General features: G+C 39.8%; 2 protein-coding genes across 3 annotated transcripts; both read right to left on the reverse strand.

The window, feature by feature from the left end:
* Positions 1–1686: 1686 nt before the first annotated feature.
* On the reverse strand, positions 1687–5308 carry LOC106945490 (sterile alpha motif domain-containing protein 9-like). The gene is made up of 2 exons (XM_015029206.1): positions 5041–5308; positions 1687–4241 (listed from the first exon to the last, which is right to left on the reverse strand). Exon 2 carries the CDS (start codon positions 4168–4170, stop codon positions 1687–1689), a length of 2484 nt encoding a protein of 827 aa, XP_014884692.1. The 5' UTR covers positions 4171–4241; positions 5041–5308.
* Positions 5309–8175: 2867 nt separating this feature from the next.
* Positions 8176–20527, reverse strand: supt16h (SPT16 homolog, facilitates chromatin remodeling subunit). Of its 2 annotated transcripts, XM_015029214.1 has the most exons (25): positions 20171–20527; positions 18511–18603; positions 18035–18205; positions 17009–17161; positions 16774–16920; positions 16286–16437; positions 15795–15967; positions 15617–15707; positions 15463–15536; positions 15283–15392; positions 15096–15161; positions 14898–14996; positions 14795–14806; positions 14401–14516; positions 13699–13852; positions 13477–13604; positions 12638–12900; positions 12426–12544; positions 11743–11981; positions 11583–11658; positions 10968–11137; positions 10751–10880; positions 9999–10125; positions 9838–9912; positions 8176–9021 (listed from the first exon to the last, which is right to left on the reverse strand). In XM_015029214.1, the coding sequence occupies exons 1-25, from the start codon at positions 20234–20236 to the stop codon at positions 8921–8923; spliced, it is 3105 nt and encodes a 1034-aa protein (XP_014884700.1). In that variant the 5' UTR covers positions 20237–20527; the 3' UTR covers positions 8176–8920. The 2 variants fall into 2 exon arrangements, with proteins under 2 accessions (XP_014884700.1, XP_014884701.1); XM_015029215.1 differs by lacking the exon at positions 14795–14806.
* Positions 20528–20735: the final 208 nt, after the last annotated feature.

Consider the following 20735-nt stretch of genomic DNA (forward strand, 5'->3'; position numbering starts at 1 on the left):
TCACACTTAAATATAAAAATTGTCAAGATGTATTTGTTTCATGAAGCCTCAGAGAGTTCATGGTCTCATGTAATCTAGGAGGTTCCTGGAACATCACAGACCCACAGCATCACAGTTCCTCCACTATACTTCACAGTGGGAATGAGGTTCTTTCCTCGTATTTATCTGTTATTTCACCTTCCTGTCAAAAAGCTAAATCTTAGTCACATCTGACCAAAACACACATTTAAAGGTACAGGAGAGTTTTAGAAAATATCTGTTTATGTCTGCAACAGTAGACAAAAGGACGACTTTATTTTCCTAGCTTCACTCTGCAAAAGGCAGCTGGAAGTAGATAAAAAAATAAAATAAAATCTAAGGGTTGCTATGGCAACACGACAGCCCTGCGATGATTCAAAGTTTAAGATTCCTTTGTTTATTATTTGTGCAGAGATACATGAGGTGAAATGCCAGTAGAGGAGTGTGACATCATGTGATCATCCGAATGTTCCTAGACGCGATCAATTCAGAAACATAAATTATAAGTAATAAAGGGACCATTCAATGATTTATTGAATTTATAGATGCTAGCACAACTGGTTGTGTTAGATTGTGTTAGGTTGATGATTTAAAGCGGTGTGCAGAAGACTGACATAACACCTGTCATGAACGTAAAGAAGTCTTTATGAATGTTTATGACATTTGTCATGCAGTGTCATTCAGTAAAAAATGACACTTTTAATGCAAAGTTGCTCTAAAAGTTGCATTGAAAGTCCATTAAAAGTGCCAACTTTGCATGATTTTGTAAACAAGACAATTTAATGCAAAGTTAGCTCTTTTAATGGACTTTCAATGCAACTTTTAGAGCAACTTTGCATTAAAAGTGTCATTATTTACCGAATGACACTTCATGACAACTGTCATAAACATTCATAAAGACTTCTTTACATTCATGACAGGTGTTATGTCATGTTTATGACAGTGTCATGACAGTCTTATGCACACCCCTTCAAATAAAGCGTTACCGATTATTTTATGATTTATGATATGTGATTATTCCCTTTTCTGTATAAAGATACTAAGACAAAAGATATGTGATGTTATATAATATGAACACTGAACCATCCATGAAATTTTGAAAAGGAAAAGATCTTTCATACTTAAGGTGATAACACACAAAGACCCAGTATTTTGTTATTATTAATTTATTTATTTACTTAATAAACAACTCATATTTATGGCACAAAACAACTTACAAGCAGTCCAGACCAATAACATGACCTCCTTTTTATGACTTCTCTGCAGACATCCGCCCTTTCATATAACATTATGACAGAACAACCAATTTAATAGTTTTTCATTTATTCAATAATCTTCACTTCAATTTGTGATTGTTTAATGATAACAACTTGAATAATGGTTATAAAAAAAGGGAAATTCATTCATGATTAACAACAAAAGCTTTTTAACACACTTGTCAAAAGTCAATAAAAGTGTAACACACACTGTGTCACAAACATATTTAGTCGTGTGATTTAAAAAACCAAGATAAGAAATATGTAGGATATTCATAAAAAAAAAAAAACAGACGGTGTTTAAAGCATGTCTGAATAATGCTTTCTGATTCAAAAGCAACGCTGACATCTACAGAGTCGTTTTGCTGCTTTGTTGGTGAACCTTTATGACGTCTTCAGGGGCCCTCAGAGGTTATTCCTTTGGCACTTTGAAGACGACAGGACCCATGATATCGAAGCCAAGATAAAAAATCTCGGGGCTCTTTGCCGAAGTGCCAGATTTACACTCTGTTCTGACTTTAATTTTCTCCCCTCCAACACTAACAGTCGCCTTTACGTCTGACTGCACTGTACAGGTCACGTCTGAGAGTGGCTGAAGTAGCTCTTGGATTTGTGGCAGCTGCCACGCCTTCCAACTCATCCACATCTCATTGATTTTCTTTCTTTTTACTCTGTTTCTGTTCGGGGCGTTACCAAGCTCTGCATCCACCACGAGTTCCACCGCCGCATCCAGTCTAGACCTGTGGATCCATCTGCTAAGTCCAGAGCCCTTCCCTAGGAAAAACTGTGGCAGCAGGTAACGACCTCGGAGGTACCTGTGATAGACTTCAAGATAAGCCTTTTCCATTAGGGTGACATATTCTTCCAGGTTATAGTTCAGACCAGAAGATGGTTGTTCAGATTCTTTTCCTGCGTTTGCTTCCTCCAAGGTTTGGTCTTGAAGCTGCTCCTCTGGCCAGAACAACAGCAGGACCAAAAGGTAAAACTCTGGGTGTCTTTGATTCACCACGGTAAACATGTGTCTCCTAAGTATTTTCTGAAGTTTTCTAACCAAGGCGTGTTGAGGAGAGTGAGGCTCCTTGTTGCTCAGGATGATGTTTGAAAGGATGTACCTCTCTGCCACTTTGACATCACCTACATTTTTATTATAAGCAGTCTTTAAATAATCTCGGATTTGCTCCAGCTGTGGCCGTGTTTTCTCAGTCACCCCAGACTTGAAAGCTCGTTTTTCCTTCGACACGAAAAGGCCGTGATTCAGACAATCGAGAAGAGCTGGGAAGCTGGTGGAATCAGCTGCATTTTCCGCTGTGTATTTTTTATAGCAAGAGGCAACCTCTCTCCAAAAGAAATCTGGCTCTACAGTTGTCTTGTGAGGCTTGCCAAGATTGGAGTAGCTGAGATACCATTCAAAAAACCCAAACTTCTCTTTTACTTCAGATTTTAGTGTCTCCCTGAATGGATCGTAACATTTATGTTTCTCAGAAACTATCTTGGCTACTTGAATAAAACCAAAATGGCCTCGGTTGTTGAACGAATTTGTTTCATCATCACATTCATCCTTAGCTTTCTTCTCCACACTTCTGAAAGCTTTAAAGCCTTTCTCTGCCATATCATTGACTTCATTGTGTGATGTGGTTTTTTCCTTTAACCAGTTCTTATACACCTGTCCAAGAGTGTCAGCAGTATAGGAGTTTTTCGAATCTCTACTTATAGCTTCATTTGCCCAGCGTTCTGCTTCTTCATAGTCTATGTCTTTCTGGTAATACAAGCGAGCAATTGTTTGAGGATAGATGAATTTGTCTTGAAATGTCTGGGAAGCCTCTATTAATACATCAAGAGCTTCAGAAGGACCCTCTATTGTCAATATGTCTTCTATCAATGTTGAGAACTTACTTCTGCCATTCTCTTTCTTTTCTCTCTCTGTCAGTAGCTTTTTTATCAATTCGACTATGAAAGGTTCTGCTTGGTCTCCGCAAAGTGAAGCTATACATTTGGATGTGATGGCACTTCTGGAAATCTCCAGGTCAGCCAGTTGCTCCAAAGATCTATTTGCAATATCTGGGTGAATCAAGCACAGACATTGACTGGATGCATCAAGACTGAGGAATGGCTTCATTTTTTCTTCAAGTGAAGAATCGTCAAGGATCTGTTGGCACTTTTCCATGAGCAGGTAAGAGTTTGGAACATACGCGTTCAACAGCGCCAAGATAGAGAACAATTTTGTGTTGTCGGAATCTGGGTAGTCTTCAACATATACAAATATGTCTGATTTAAAAAGACAGAAGAAGAAGTCTAGGAATGACGTCTGATTAATATTTGAGGTCACAGTTCTTTCTGAGCTACTTTTTGTAGTCGTCGTTCGCAGCGCCATGCTGTCTTTCCCCATTATTTCTTTAGTCAGACGTAAGGACACATCTTTGCTGGTTTCCACCACATTGCTCCCTGTCAGTACATTTCTGAGGGAACTGACTGTATGCGGCTGGACTTTATCCCCATAAAGTAATTCTATGCAATCCTTCACTATAACATTTTTGCTAATGTTCAGGTCAGCTAATAGCTCCAAACAGCTCTTGGCCACATCTGTGTTTATCACATGCACGGCTTCACTGGACACCGTGATGAAGCAGGAAAAAGGCTCCATTCTTTCCTCAAAGGGAGGCTCTCCATGGCTGGGATCAGGCGGTCCGAGGATTTGTTGACAGTCTTGAAAGTCCAGCTTGGACTCCGGATCATGTGCGTTCAACAAGGCCAACACTGAAAACAGCTTTGTGTTGGTGGACAATGGCTGGTTTCGCACATATTCAGAAATGCGTGGTTTGTGAAGAAGAACTGAATGTTCGTCAGGTGTCTCTGCACTGAGGTCAGGGGTCACGCTTTCTCCTGAGTTACTTTCCATTGTGGCCTCTCCAAATGGAAGAGATGTCTTCTTTGCACTTGTTAATAAACGATTCACAGCCGTTTCAATACCTTAATTAGAAAAGAGAATGTCAGAAACTTTAAAACTATAAATGCATTCCTCAAATAATAATTGCACTAACTTTTATATATATATATATATATATATATATATATATATATATATATATATATATATATATATATATATATATATATATATATATATTCACAAGTTTACAAGATCACATAGCCAACATGGACTATGCACGGAAAACAAATTTCAGGAGTGAAGTGGAAATATTCTCTCTGACACGGATTATGACCATAAAACATGGAAGGTAAGACTGAATGTATGTTTCTGGCTTAATGAAATGAGCCGTCTTTGTTGCAGATGCCGAATAAAGCACTGTGTGTCATCTGCAAACATTACAGATGACACCCAGAGGTTCCTAAACCAGACGACCTTGTCTCTATGACGACTCGAACCACAAAACAGTCGTAAAGAAACCGGTCACAACTCTTCGTTTGGTTTCCTGAAATGTAACACTGTATAATTCTGGGTCATGATGAGCTACATTTTCTGTGAAACTAGTTTGACTGTTTGTGGTAAACATGATTCTTTCATGATGAAAGAACATATTTAACCAAACAAGTTGATCTTACATTAAATTAATTTCTCCAGCAAAAAAGGTTTAACAATCAAATCAGTTTTAGAAGATGCAACAGTGAATATCTTTAAAAACTGTCAAAATGGATTTCAACTAGATTTTAACTTAAAAATTAAAGAAATAGATGAATAATAAATTTATGTTTCTTTTTCTCCAAACATTACATAAAGACAGATTAACACACAATTTAATCTTCTTACCTGTTAAGAGTTCCAGCAGGTGTGCAGCTGACCGAACCTTCAGACGAGGCTATTTATTACAACCTATGACAGTCCCGCCCCATTTTTTGAATACTTTTGTCCTGTTTATCATAGTATTTCTCTGAGTAACATTGTTGGCATTCTTCATTGTGCCTTCACAATAAATATATCAGCTGTTCTACGTCATCAGCTCACGCCTGAAAGATCAGATGGCACAAAACATAAGTTGTGTTTCTTCAGAAGTGAAGGTCAGATTCTGTTTTCCTGTAAAAGTAGGCTTTAAGAGAAAATGTGTGTATATATTTTAAGATATATATACACACACATTTAGATATATGTCTTATATTGATATAGATATCTATACATACAGTCAGATAAGGCAGATGATTTCTCTCATCTCAGTGAAGCAATAATAGTAAAAAGGCTGTAAGAGGTAATATCAGAGGAAACTTATTTTCAGTTGAGGCAAGATTGAGCCTCTATAGCAAAGGGTCTCAATTTTATTCACGCTGGTTTCTTTTGGATGTCACAGTGACATCCATTTTTTTTATTATTATTATACAAAACCTGATCCAAGATTAAATTTGAAGAATTTGTCTTATCTGAGTCAAGCTGCATTTTGACTACAGCAAACCAAAATCAACGACTCTCAAACTATTGCTAAATATGTAACTAAATATTCCAATTTGTAAAAGATGCTTCTAGAAGAGACCCAGGCTTGAAAAGAAGCGTTGCCCATTCTGTGTAAATGTTTTCTTTACAATCATGCCCAAATATTTCACAATCACTGCTGTCAATAAATCAAGTCAGGAAGTCGTTGCACCTGATAATTAGTACAACATAACATGACAGCCGACTAATAAATATCAGCTGTAAAATTGAAACTAGATGAGAAAAGCTAGTAGAAAAAACTGAATTAGCTCAGAGGCTGAAAGTTGATGTACACAGGTATAATTTTACTAATATGTTTTCATACATTTTTCTAAAGAGTATCCAGGAAATTGAGATGTTCTTTTATTCTTTGGAAGTCTTACACAACCTCCAGTAAAACCACAAGCTGCAAGTACATGGGGACATTACAAACATGTTCTCACAGCAGGTGAACAAAAGGTATCATACTGTTTCATAGAAGAAGAAACTCTTTTTTCAAATGCTTTTCAGATAAAATGAAACTTATGCAGCAGCATGTGTAACTGGTTTATTCTGCTGGGGCACACACCCTCTGTACTTTAGGTACCTATCAGTCATTTTTGCACAGCATGAATGATTCATTTCACTCCAATGTATTGCAGAAATACTTGTAACCTTTGAACCTCCTCACATTTTGCGGTGTTTACACCAGTTTCATGTTTACTTATTTTAAGATGAAACAGTTGATTCTGTTTATTAGGGCCAAAATGTGAGCTTGAGTTTCTTGGTTAAGGATAAACATGTAACATTTAATTGTTATTTTCACTGCAATAGCCTTGAGTTTCTATTTGTAACAACAAGATGTGATTCTCACCAGAATTTTATTTTTAAAATATAGTCTGATTTGCTCAATTAGTCAAGGAATCTCACAGGGTGAAATTACCGTAATAACCCAATATTGGCTGGAAAGCGCAACGTCTTCCCTTTTAGAAACCGTTGGAATTTTTCCGATAGCGCCAAGTGTCGCGGAATTACGGTATTTCAAATTTGGCTGGATCGTTCCAGATACGTTCGGTCTTGTACCAATACTTTTTTATTCTATTTCACAATTTCTAAACAGTCTTCAGTCTTACAGGAAATGTTTGTAATGTAAAAGTAAGAATATTTCTACAGCAGTCAACGAAACACCTACTTTGTATTCCTGAAAATAAATAAATAAAAATCCCACCTTTATCCACATGGACTTCAACTTCACAGCAGCGGTTTTCTCGGATGGCTCGCTGGGCCACTGTGACGCTGCGTGGAGCCGGTAGATGGCGCCACACAACGCGGATTTGTTCTGAGTGATACGGCGCGTGGAGAGCTGAATGCCATCAACAAAATGGCGGACGTTTCCCGTCATTTTCCATCCGAAGTAAGATTGATACGCCACCGCCCCCAAAGCCACGTTTCTATTGACGGAAACTATTTAAGGATAAATAATTTTTATGATGCAGTTAAACCGCTGACCTGGTAAAGACATTACCATCGAGATTAAAAACCTCATTTTCAAGGAAGAAATGGCAGCAACTATGAGGCTACAACACCATAAAATAAGTTGTTTAGAAAAAGCAAGTCACTGTCATAGCATTGACCACCTAATTTTAGATTTAAAGTAGAAAAATCCTAAGACAATAAAAGAAGCTAGGTTCTTACCATTCCGCTACAGAGCATGTCTCATCCTTGTTTTGAACCGTGTCATCAGTGGTCTGAACAGATTCGTCCTTGATTTTACTGCTGGTGTTTGTCAGGGTGAAAACTTGGACCCATTTCATCTGTTATGTCAAGAATCTTTACGATATGTACAAATTAAATTTTATTTACATTTAATATGTGTAATTGGGGTGTCATTGAAATATTACAGACTTATTTTGTAGATTATAGCATTTAAACAATAAAATTACCCAGCTGTGTTAGAAAGAGCCTGACCTACAAGAGCACCTGGACATAAAACAAGGCAACCAAAAATTGTCTTGTACTTTTAATTTTCCCCAAATTTGTACATCTTGATTTAATATTTTTAAGATTCTTGTATTACACTAACATTGATTTATTTTTTGTATGCTGCCACTGTCCTGAAACCCATCTCCACTCCATGTTTTAATCTGAGGCAGTTAAATCCACCTCTATGCAGATGATATACCGTTCCACCTCTGTCCCGTATTCATACTTATTCTCTCGTTACTAGCTTCACCATCTTTCATTCAAGCACACATTCAATATCTCAGGCTCTCTTCTGGCTCCCCACTCAAAATACAATCGCAATATCATCTGCAAACGTCATAATTAATTTCCCTCTTCCTGGCAGACATTTCCTGCTTGACCTCATCCATCAGCCTCACATTAACTAGAAGTGGACTCAAATCTGATCCCTTCATTCCCCATCACACACAACTCAATACTTCTTGGCCAATTCATCCTATTTATATACCTTAAAAGCTGAAGAAAACCCCAATGGAAACAAACTACAGTTTCTTTTAATTTTATTACAAAAACAAAAAACAGATTTTCAGAATCAACAGTACATCTATTCTGATACAACAAAAAGGGAAACGTAGGACAAGTGTGAGGAGGATGGTGTGTGTGTGTGTGTGTGTATGTGCATAACTACATCAGTTTACAAAGCCCATTAGAAAAACAAAAACAATCAGGAAAGGTGAATCCTCCTGCTTGTTATCACATTTTCATAAAGAGGAAAAAGGAGAAAAAAATGAGATGAAGAATCACAGGTTTCTCAGTTTTCATATAAAAACACTTTGCAGAGGGGATGACAGGCCATCTTTTATTATTTATCCATCATATTAAGAAACCAATTTTATCTTAAACAGAAAACAACTTGCAATAAAAACCCATGAACACACACACACACACACACACACACACACAAAACCAAAAATAGTAGCTGGCTGAAGAACAGAGTAAGTCAGGAATGAACATGATGAAAAGCTGTAGAATGAAGTGTGACTGCTGGTTCTTTCATCGTCACAAGAAACTTCACAGACCCCCCCCCAAAAAAGGGACGAAGAAAAATGGGGGGAGACCTTCTACGTATATGTACAGATTGTTTGTCTGAAAATGTGTGTGTGTGTGTGTGTGTGTGTGATTTTTGTAAAAAAAAAAAAAAACCAGGGAGGGAATAAAAGGAAAATGGCAGGAGGGTAAAATGGGTTTGGCAGTGTGTGTGTGTGTGTATGTGAGAGTGTGTGTCAGTTTAGGACCGCCGCTTCTTTTTACTACTATGAGGGGCCGATGAGCGTGCCTTCCTCTTCCTGTTGGAAGTGTCCTCGTCTTCATAGTGGCTCTCTTTGTCAGCTGCAGAACGGAAGGAGAAACCAATTACCTCGACGACTGAGGAAGATTAAAAATAGTCGCAGGATTACGCCACAAATTACTTTTCTTTAACCATTCAGCCCAGAAAACGGTTTGTAATCTTGTTAGTAGAACAACCAATATTTCAATACTGCATTAATCAGAAATCGTTGTCGATTTTCAGCCTCAGCTGTTTGCAAAAATATCTGATATCTCTGATTCTATAAGACAATCTTCTTTACTCGGTATCAGTGACCGCACCGAAGAGTGTGACCAGACCCCATTTTTGAGTGTCCAACAAGTCGATCAAGGTGAAAACTGGCCGATTGTGGTCAACAGTCTCCATCTTGGTGTGTCTCTAAACAGTCTTCATTTGGAAAACAGATCTCATTTACCTGAAGTTTAAAAGAAGTTGTAAAGATTTAAAGGATTTTGATCTTTGCTGTCATTACAGCACAGGAAGTTAGGGAAATATTCAAAGACTGTAACCTGACCTAAAGATAACTAACAACCAAAAGCAACTACACTGCACAAACACAAAACCTTACCAAGTAATATTGGTATAGTTTTTAATGCAAATATCTTAATAGACTTGAAATAAAACAAAACTAACTTGCAAGTAACTTTTCAAGTATAGGAGCTTGTTTTAATCATTTTTTTATATATTGATCAAAAAGATATAGCTACATATAAGTTCTCCTTTAAAAAAGGAATAAGTGAAATAATATGCCAGTGGAACATGTACTGGACAGAAATTACTTGGTAAAATTTTGTGTTTTTCCAGTGTGATCTCCATGGAAACCAGGTGCAGACACGAACCTTTCCTGGCCTCCTCCTCCAGCTCGTCCCAGTCTTTGCCGCTCTCCTCCTCGCTGCCCATTGAAGCACTGTAATCTGCAGCCAGACAGGAAGTTGAGTTCAACCGTGCCTTATAGTGGCGAGACAAACCTTGACCAAAACGTGGAGCAGGAGTATCGTACCAGAGTCTTCTGTCTCCGAGCTGTAGTCTTCGTCGCTGTCTTCCTCTTCCTCCTCTTCTTCGTCAGCAGATGGGTTGAATGTTTCGTCCTCCATCTCGGACTCCGAGTCTTCCTCTGCGCCGCTTCCCTAAAACAAAAAAGGAAGATGAGTGGAGGAAGTCAATAAAACCCAAAGGAAACTTGAATTTTCTCCCAAAAAGTCGAAACAGTTCAATATTATTTTGATTGTTGCCTCATATTTTTAGAAATATTTTATGTCTTGAATAATAGTTATTCTAGTTATTTTAGAATAGTTTGTTATGTGTTCCCATTACAAATTAGTGCAAAACTTTTGTTGATATTCTGCTAATGTCAAAAAAACACTTTTGCAATTGAGGTGTTTCCATAAAATAACAAACAAAATTAAGGTTACAGGTGAATAAGTTTGTTCATGAAGTAAGTTATTAAAAACATGATCCTCCAACCACTTCCTGTTGTCACTTCCTGTCGTTTCTGCCAGTAGTAACATTCAGTTGTGGATTATGTGACTTGTGTGAAGAGGAAAAAAGTATTTTCAGTGAAGTTTTGCAAAATGTACCAACTGGCTTTGGATGAATCCAACATTTCATAAAGCAAATTTATTCAAGTCAAATCACACAATTATACAGTCAATGGAAACGCAGCTACTGTTGTGGCTTTGTGCAATTATGTTAAAGTAAGTCTGAATCTAAGTACTAAAATGAATCCAGTTTGTTTTAATCACTAAAGCTCACCTCGCTCTCTGGGTCTAAGAACGACCAGCCTCCCTGCTCAAAGAAACCCTCTGGGTCGTCCACAATGGTCTTCATGATCTTGGTCCAGTTCAAAGACTGGACTCCTTCTGTGTACTTGATGTCACACGAGCTGAAAAAACACACAAAAAGAAAATGAATAAAAAAGAGAAGAAAATAAAAAGATCTGTAGTCAACAGTCAACTGAACTGCGTCGTACTTGAGCCACTCCTTGATTGGGTCCAGGGAGTTGACAGGCACTGCGTTGATCATGGTGACCTTTTTGCTGTAGTCCTTGTAGACGATGACGACGTCGAAGTTCTTGAGGTGGAACTGAACGCGCTCGAAATGGACCAGCTCCACCTCGTCGAGAGTCACCACAAACGGCGGCTAAAAGTAGAAAAGATTTTGATCATTTTTTAAAGGGGCGGTATTACATATTTTTCAGGCACAGCGCCATTTTATAACACAATCAAGTAACTATGTTAGCTTCAGTTGTTAGAAGTAGGTCCTATAATGAGATGCTCAGTTTTATCAGATGTTTGCTAATTGCTGCTGGCTAGTCTGAAGGAGCATAAGAAGCCAGAAACTTGGACACTGCAGCTCCGAGGAGGAGTTTCATCCTCGAAGGCGGGGCTAGGTCCAGCCAGGTGTTCTGCAAGGCTGAATGGCTGCCATGGAGTTTACAAGATTTCTCAAACATTCATAAAATAATCAAGGCAACACTCCATGTATGTTATCATAATATGGTGTAAAGGTCATAAAAGTACATTTTACATGATACTGCCCCTTTAAGAAGATGAGAATTAGATCTCAAACCTTTCAGTGTTCTCACCCATTCTGTAACGTTGATGAGGGAACTGGATGTTGGCTGTAATAAGCAGGTACTCCTGTAGGGGGCGCCCTGGAACCTGAGGACATACATCTGTTAGCACACCTCCTTGTTTTCAAACTAAATTCATCTCCTTATAGTTCACGGATCCCCGTTTCCGTACCCCAGGTCCCTGAAGGGAACCTCGAACTCCAGCTCCTCCTTCGTCAGCGTCTCCACCTTCTCGATGAAGTTCTTGAACGCCGACTTGAGCTTGTGCCTCATCTCGCGCTCCATCTGCTCGGCGTACAGGTCGTCTCTGTCGTGCATGTGTTGGTGTTTGCCCAGATCCGTGGTGATCTCCCCGACCTCGGTGTAGAACTGCACGTCCGTGTGACGCCTCTTGCCAAACATGATGGCGTTCTGGGGGACAAGCCAAAAGGTCAAAGGTTAGATGTTGGTTGGAGTTGGCTAATTAGCAACCATTTTGTGATAGAATTAAAGAATGCATGGAGGAGAATCCAACAGGGTTTTGGCAAGGGGACAAAAAAAGGGAAGAAGAAACGGGGTAAAGTATTTAAACCTGCTGTCTCCAACTGCACCTGTATTTATATTTTATAAAAAAAATTCCAGAAAAAAATAAACTGGACCCATTTTCTTCATTTTGGGTGATCTGCAAACAGCCGATCTCGTCTTACTTTGAAAAGGCCCGAAAATCACCACAATGTGGCAAACGTAGCAACTTTGTCACAATATTCAGCAGCTTTTCAGTCAAAAATAAATAATTAAATAAATCACATCGGCCAAAATCGAGTTGAGTACTTTTGCCAGCTCATTCCGTTTTACATTAGGAGTTACTAAATGTACCTTTAGGTGGAAGTGTAGAACGATGATCATCTCCCCGTCACACGGCTGGAAGATGGCGTGTTTAATGTTGTTGTAAAGAATGTCCACTTTATCGCCGCGGACCGACGTAAAACGGAAACCTGAGGGGGAAAAATAAAATGACAGAACTCAGCATCGATCATCCCGTCAGGTTTACGTGAACCTGATCGCCGCGACGCTTCCACCCTCCGTACCGTTGGTGTGCGCCTCCAGCGAGCCCTGCATCCTCTTCTGGGCGATGTTGGGCCGGATGTAGAGGTCTTTGAGCTTGGGGTTGCTGCGGTTCAGGTTGATGACCAGAGAGTCCTGCTTCACGATGCCCTCCTTCTCCTTCTCCTCGGCTTCCCGCGTCTTGTAGCGCTTCTGGACCTCCTTGATGATGCGGAAGGCGTTCTGCAAGTTGGTGGACGGCACCGACGTGTCGCCGGGGACCTTCAGGTTGGACGCCCGGTACGTGCTGCCAGAGGGAAGAGAGAGGGGGCGTACAAGGTCATTGATAAGAGAAAAATCTATTTTATTCAAATTTATAAAAGCAGCAGGTTTCAATCCTGGATTAATTGATTAATCGTGATGAATCAATTGCTGAACTCATCGATTAATCGTTAACTGGAGACTCAAACAGCAATCATTTGATGAAAAAAACGACACATTCAGAGCAGGAATTATGTCAAAACTGTACAAAATACATGTATACATATAAGATAAAGACAACTTTATCTTAAATGTAAGAGAAATATTTATGTCTGTAAATATTTTAACTTCACCTGGTTCAAATTCACAAAGGGAATCTTGATACATTTTAGGCAACAACATGCAATAAAATGTTATATTTAAAAAAAAGAAAGAAACTATTTATTGTTCATTGTTTATTTACATATTTAAAGCATTTCCTAAGTGGTTAAATGAAAATTTTGCAGAATGTGCTATTTTTTTTTTTTTTATCTGATTAATCGTCTGAATAATTGATTACTAAACTAATCGTCAGCTACAGCGGACAGACAGTAGAGCATTATTCTTATGTAGAAATACTCACATTTCTTTGACAAACGTGGCGTCAGGATTGGGGAAGATGTTTCCCTCCTGTCGCCCCAGAGAGCTGCCGGGGACGTAGAAGTTGATTCTCAGGTAGGTGTAGTCTCCCTCTACAGACATGCTAATGTTCTGAAACATTAAAAAACAGACACAAATCCATAAATAAAGTGATTATTTGTATTTTAAAAAGTGCTGGAGTATAGATTATAAAGTATGAGGCTACCTTAATAGTTGCGATGTGAAATGGCGTGGCAATACCGAAAACGGGCATGATAACCGTCTCGTATTTCTTGTCGATGTGAATCTTCATTTCCCTGATTTCCTTTTCTTTGGGCATCTGAGAGACGTTCTTGTACGACACGTTTGATTTTCTGGCTCTGGGAGGAAATAAGGGACGGTTCAGGCTTTCCCACAGTGAAATTCAAGAACTTTTCAAAAATCATCATGCTGAGATTTCTAACTTTTCAACATTATTCTTGTTTCCACACTTTGGCTCACTCTGAACTCTGGAAACACGCAGAGTGGGAAAAAAATTAAAAATCCAGATTTTCTAAAAGTTAAATCTTGAAAAATCTATATTTCATTAATCAATAACATTGATAATCTAAATGTTAATTTGATACTTGTTAATGATGGATAACATACATTTTTGATTAATCGTGATTATTTGAATGCTTTTGATTAATCAGTAACATTGATTAATCAAATGTTAATTTGATACACGTTAGTGAGCGATAACATTGTTTTTTGATTAATCACAATTAATCAACTGTTTATGAATAATCGATAACATTGATTAACAAATGTTAATTTGATTAAATCAATTAATTTAATCAAATTTGATGAATCGAAGTCGAATAATTGATCTGAAGGCAAAGGTACTTTTATGAGAGGAAGAAACGTTTCCAAAACTCCCAACACTCACTTCTGGATGTGCTGCTCTCCTTTCTGCTCCGTCAGACGCCGCTTTGCCTCCTCGTTCAGGTTGTTGGCCAGCTCCTTCTGGTGAGCGCGCCTCTTCTCCTCAGCCGTCATCTCGTTCTACATTTCATTTGCAAAATAAAACAGAAGAAAAAAAATCATTGCTTAAAAGAACCAAATTCTTTTTTTTAAGATGATAAACACAACATACATGCAGAAAACAGACTTGTATTGAGATATGTGGTGGGGAAAAAACACTTGGAAACACAGAAAACAAGTAAAAATTGATTGTTGAAATCAAAATGGCAGTCTTTCCCATCAGCAGGGTTTTTTTTGTCATATACATCACTGAATCGGTTCAGCTGGTGAGATTTTAGGATAAAACAATGAATACTTACCTTTCCAAGTAGCTGATAGAGTACAGAGACATTCACATCATCAGGACAGAGCAAACACTAAATCAGCAGTCAGGTGAGGAACAACGCAGAGGTCCAAACTCACTCTGGTTCTGTCTGCCAGCAGGGCGGCGCTCCGGGCTCCCTTCCCCAGCAGCTCCTCAGCGTCGTCACCTTCCTCCTCCTCGTCTTCTTCATCATCATTCTAACAAAACAAAAAAACAATTGATAAGTCTAAGTCTACTGGTGATCCGTTTTTCTTACTCAGAATAAAGAAAAAGATTGAGACAAAGAGTAACCCTGCCTTCAAGAAGATGGCCACGTTCTTGATCTTTTTCTTGACAGGAGTGAGTATCGTGGCGGCCTCTTCCTGCCAAACAAAACGCCCGAGTTCAAGTCAAACAGAAAAACTCGTAACTTCATGCGGCAACGATGACTTCAAAACATTCACTTTGAGGAAGTTCTATGAAATTGAGAAAAAAAGACCTCACCTCATTGATTTGAACTGTGTCACCGAGGAACAAGGCGTACTTCTGCTCCTCCTTCTTGGCGTCTTTGTTGATCAGGTCGGAGAGGCCCAGGCTGATGCTCAGCACCATGCCTGTTGGAGACAGCAGGTGTTAGCAAAGATGCAGTGCAGTAAAACCCAACGGTAGAGCTCATGTGCTCACCTTTTTTCAGTTTGTACTGGTTCTTAGCGTTCAACACCAGAGAGCCTTCTCTGAACTCGATGCCCATGGCAAAGCTGAGAAGAAAACACAGACATGAGCGAGTGGAAGGTGTGTAACGCGGCGCTGAGAGGAGGCTACGCCGCTCTGCCTTTACCCCAGGTTCTTCGTCAGCTTCGCCACAAGGTCCGGCTTCTCTTTCTTCACGTACTCCATGACGCCGTTGTAGGCGTCGCAGATTTTCACGCCTTGCGGAGGAAAAGATGTCACTGGTTTACGTTTTTACTGCTTCAGTTGTAATAACAGAGAAGCTGAGAGCGTTTTCAGACACTCACCGTGCTTGAGCTGCTTCAGCAGCTCCTCCTCCACCTGCAGCAGGAAGTTGTAGTTGTCCTGCATCTCCTGAGAGGGGTCCACCATGAGCGTGCGCACCAGGTTGGAGCAGTAGGACTTGTAGCGGATCCCCATGGCACACGTGATGGCACCGAAGTGCATGTGGTTTTTGTCGCTGGTAAGGAGAAAAAAAAAAAGAAACGGGAAGGACTGATGGGTTAAATACTTCTTGCCGTCACAGAATTAGAGGTTGGAGAAGTTTAGTTAATTAGAAAAACAAATCTTAGTTTTCAGCCAACAACAGTTGGCATCATCTAAGGAAAACAGGCAGGTATCCACTCGATTTGAGCGACATCTAGTGGCCTTATTTGTACACTACATCCTTCAACTCCATCGCCTCCTTTCAGTTTGTGGTTTAAGTTTAGTTCTGTCGCGCTAGCTAGCATAAAATGGCAGAAACCAATGAGTCCCTGCAGAGGGGAAGACGGTCTACCTGACGACGCTGAACTTCAGGCTGTAGTTGCCGCCGCTCTGGATGATGGGAGGGTAGCACATCTCCACCGTGGATGGGTCGGCCCCACCCAGGTACTTCTTCTCCTCTATAGCTTTCTCCACCGACTCGGCTAACTTGCTGTGACGAACTTTCTGTTGAGGAAAGCAAAACAGAGGATTACAGAGAAACGTCCAGCAGAACTACTCTGAGACTGTGTGTAAGGTGTGTGTTAGAGTAACAACTTAAAGCCAGAAGCATTGAATTAGGGATGTGTTTAACTTCCTACAGCTTTTATTCTACACAGGCTGAACGAAGGGCTTTTCCCCAGTATATTATAAGCCTGGCAGCCCGCCAGGCTTATAATACACTGGGGAAAAGCCCAGTGCATCTAAAGTTGCAATGTAACTCCAGAAAGCAAATTCAAGATTCAGAGCCAGTGAGTGATCAGTGAAAACACACACTGATGCCAACGCCGTCCATCATCTCACCTCATCTGCGTCGACAATCTCCATGACCCGCTCCTTGAAGAACTTGGAGTAAACCTCTCCGGTGATGGCCGCCGCCTTCTTCATCAGGTTGAGCTCTCCGTCCTCCTTCACCGCCATCGTGTAGGCGACCACAGCGCTGATGTCCACCTGCGCCACACAAACCCAAACGTTGAGCAAACGACGCGTCGCCTCGCTCTCCTCAGCGAACGACTCAGCCTGTCGAATGGCGCCTCACCCTGTCCAGCCCCTCGGCGGTGAGCGTGTCGTTCCAGCTCTTCATGTACTCCCCGGGGAACTTGTCCTTGCTGAACACGCCTATCGTCTTTCCCTCTTTGCTGCCCTTGATGGCTTCGATCATCTTGTCAAAGTTAGCCTTGTTGCTTTCGTTCTGGAAGAGGCGCACCACAAGAGACATGGTGGTTTGTGACGGCACAGGATTTGCAGGATACAAAAGAAAATACACACAAATCAATGGGGTCTCATTTCAAGCTCAACAGTCTACTCTTATTATTACAGCTTATTATTGAGTGTAGTTTCTTTGAATAAAACAGTCTCCCCAGAATTTTTTTTTATGTTCTTTGTGATTGTTGCGGCCTAAAATTACTAATTCTGTGGCACTTTTTTCAAAAAGCTACTTTTTTGGAGGTGGAGAGCGCTTTACTTTTGCCATAACACGATCTTACAAAAAAGTTAAGATTTGGGAAGAAATAACCTTCCCAAAAAAAGGACAGGATTTTAAAACAGTTAATATCTAAAATTCAAACAACATTTTCAACTACATTCTTAAAATATCACTCTTGGTACAAATAAAATCATGTCTTGGGGAGAGATCAATGTGCAAAAAAAAATAAATAAATAAAAATCCCATATCTGCCATTTAACTTAATATTTCAAAATGTTTTTTGCAAAAATTAAAAAATAGAGAAAGGCAAATGTTACAGTTTAGCATCACACATTATGTTTTCATCTGGCATTTTTGGCTTTCAAAAAACGTCACGAAACAGGAAGTTAAGTTAGAAAAGTAGGAAATATGCTAAACATTAAAGTGACTGGTCAGATTTTTCGGAAAAGTTGCGATGGCTGGTGAAAATGCAACTCTGCTCAAAATTTGGGAATGATGTATGAATTTACATCAATAGTTGCAAGAACAACCGCCTGTACAACACTGAGACTTTTCATAATCAAATCAAAGAATAAACTCCAATTACAAAGAAAAAAAAAGTCCCATTAGGCATAAACCAATCAGACATCTTTCTGTTACCTTTTCCCTGGTGAGTAGCGTGATGGGCGGCACTCCATTAGCGTTCTCATTGCCTTTAGTTATGGCCACCTGCTTGAGGAAATCCACTTTCTTCTTACTGGCCAGGAAAATTATTTTGGTTTCGCAAAACACCATGATGGTGTCGGTCAACTCGTAGCCAAAAAGCCAGGTCTGCAGCAACAAAAAAACAACAACAAAAAAAGCACATACGTGTGTGATCTGGTACAAGGACTACAGTGAAAACAGAAGGGAAAAGGCTGCCACTGTCTAAAGAAAATCAACAAAACAGCTTATAATCAGATTAAACGAACACAACAAAGTCTAAGTAAATGAAAAGAAAAACGGGAATAGAGCTTAGACTTGAGCTAAACTGTAATTTAGAGATAAGACTGAAAGTTTGTGTTCAGGACTCTTAAGTACTGCTAACTGTCGCTGGTGGTATCATGCAGGGTTTGGTTGTTGAGGCCTGCACTCACCTGTATGGCTGTGGACTTGGCGTACACGATTTCCTCATCAACTCCCACAGAAACCACAATGGCGTCAACCTTACCGAACTCATCCTCTGCTTTCTGGAGAACACACACGGACACACGCACAACGTGACGAAGCCGAATGATACAACTTTAGACAAAATGCTCTAAATAAAACCAAAAATCAATTATTAAGACCGCTTGAGTTAAAATAATGGTTTAAAGTCATATGTATTGAAATACATATTCTTACTGCACATGGTTCTGGTCTTTATAGAGTGATGCTGCATTTGATTTGTGCCTAAAGACATAGCTTGGATGTGGGAATGCACAAGTTGAATGTTCTGGTTGGAATTTGGGAAAATAAGCCGGATATTCCAAACATTGCACCAATGATGAGTAGCAATACAAGCCAAGGTATTCAGGGTTTCCCAGTATTATAAGCCTGGTGGGCCACCAGGCTTAGCATTTCTCATTTAAGGTTTTTTTTTTTTTTTTTCCAAACATTTGCAGTTTTTAAGACTTTATAGTTGGTGGTCAGATATAAGTCTTCCAATAACACATAATTTTCAACATTTTTATAATTCAAAAACACAACAGGCAGCTGGATGAATGACTGCCGAGCACTACAACCACCAGGCTTAACGAGTTTTCTGGCATTTCTCTTTCTATTTTATTGAAACCCATTAGGGGACCTTTCACAAACAGAGGCTGCACAGTTACAATATGCAAACGTAATATAAAAGTATGAGAAGTGTTGATGAATGGCTAATAAGGGCAATTTTCACCATATTCTATGAACACAGTAGACACAAAAATTTTATTAGGGTAGCTCCTATTTTTCTATTACAATTTCACAGTTCTTGGGGTTATTTTCAGCCAGCTGGCTGGCAGTGCACAGCAACAACCGAGGTAGAATGAGTGCTGAATTACTCTATGCTCCAGACTATGAACACTCTGCTCACCCCCGCCACATTCTCCCTCACCTTTAGGTAGTCAGAAAAAGAAAAATAACGAAAGGCTGCAACTTTTTTAATGCTACAACAAAACTAGCAAAAATACAGCGTAAAGTAATTAAACTGCTTTAGGAAAACCAAATGAAAGAACCCACCGTGGTCCCTGACCATGTAACTGGAATGTTATTGAGATGCTAATTAGCCTGCTAACATTAGCATGTTGTCAACACTGGAGATGTAAACCGACATGAACTAAATATACCTGCGGTTTGCTTAATGTCCCGTAGACCGGTGCGGACATTTTGCTGCATTTATATATGCATTTAGACCTTTAATGTGATTTGTTTATCAAGGGAGCAGACGTAACACCATTACAGGTTAGGTCGTTCGGCTAGCAGGCTAGCTAACGTGGTGAATGTGAGGACTGGTGTGCTAACATGAGGTAGCTAGCCACTCTGACGGACAGATAAGACAAGAGGGTAGTTTTCAGAAAGTTGCGAGGGGGCTCCATGCCGTGTATCTGGGCAGTATAGCTACTACTGATGCCGTGCTGGCTTTTAGGGTCGCGGGCTCAAACACATACACACCAACACTCGCCATAGATAAAACCATGGGCTAACTTAGCGGTTCAGCAGCTCACTTTTTACAACTATGGTAAACTCCAACAGGCTCCCTGACTCCGACACGCGCGTCACATCGATAACAATCACCTTCCAGTTGCTGTATAGTCTCTTGATTCGGCGGTAGTAAGCCTCCTTGTCCAGGTTTACTGCCATGGTGAGTCCCCCTTTCAGCAAACTCCAGCTCCCGGCTTCGCCTCACAGCAGGCCGGATAACGATGACGGCGAGTGTCAACCAACAACGCACTTCTTCCCTTTCCACGCCTGCCGAGATCCAAACACCACGGAGAGATGCTGCAGCCTGCCTTACAATTTCACAGTTGTTGTTTTTTTTTTCTTTAAATCAAGCAATCGTGTAACTAAAATAAATTAAGTTATAAGCATTATTACTTAAAAACGTGCATATTATAGTGTAATGTAAATCCTCCCCCCGTCGTAATTAACTCCTTGTAGCCCCCTCCCCCGTTTCTTCCTGCGCTCCTTTTCCCTCCCCCTTCGAGTATTAACACATCACTGTCATAAACATTGCTATAAAACTTTACGCAGCTTGAATGGACATTATTATTTTAATTTATTTAGAAGAACAATCATTTAAGTAAACAATTTTTTTCACGTTATGTCGGTCATTACATTTGTTTTTATGGGGCATTGTAGT

Source organism: Poecilia latipinna, unplaced genomic scaffold (assembly GCF_001443285.1).
Source record: "Poecilia latipinna isolate Pla-1442-1.1 unplaced genomic scaffold, P_latipinna-1.0 Scaffold147, whole genome shotgun sequence".
Lineage (NCBI taxonomy): Eukaryota > Metazoa > Chordata > Actinopteri > Cyprinodontiformes > Poeciliidae > Poecilia > Poecilia latipinna.

Coding starts and splice junctions, on each gene's coding strand:
- LOC106945490 (XM_015029206.1), bottom strand. CDS start 4,170: ATGGAAAGTAACTCAGGAGAAAGCGTGACCCCTGACCTCAGTGCAGAG.
- supt16h (XM_015029214.1), bottom strand. CDS start 20,236: ATGGCAGTAAACCTGGACAAGGAGGCTTACTACCGCCGAATCAAGAGA. Junction 16,438..16,773: donor AGATTGTCGACGCAGATGAG/GTGAGATGATGG, acceptor TTTCCTCAACAG/AAAGTTCGTCACAGCAAGTT. Junction 15,393..15,462: donor CCAGTACAAACTGAAAAAAG/GTGAGCACATGA, acceptor TGTCTCCAACAG/GCATGGTGCTGAGCATCAGC.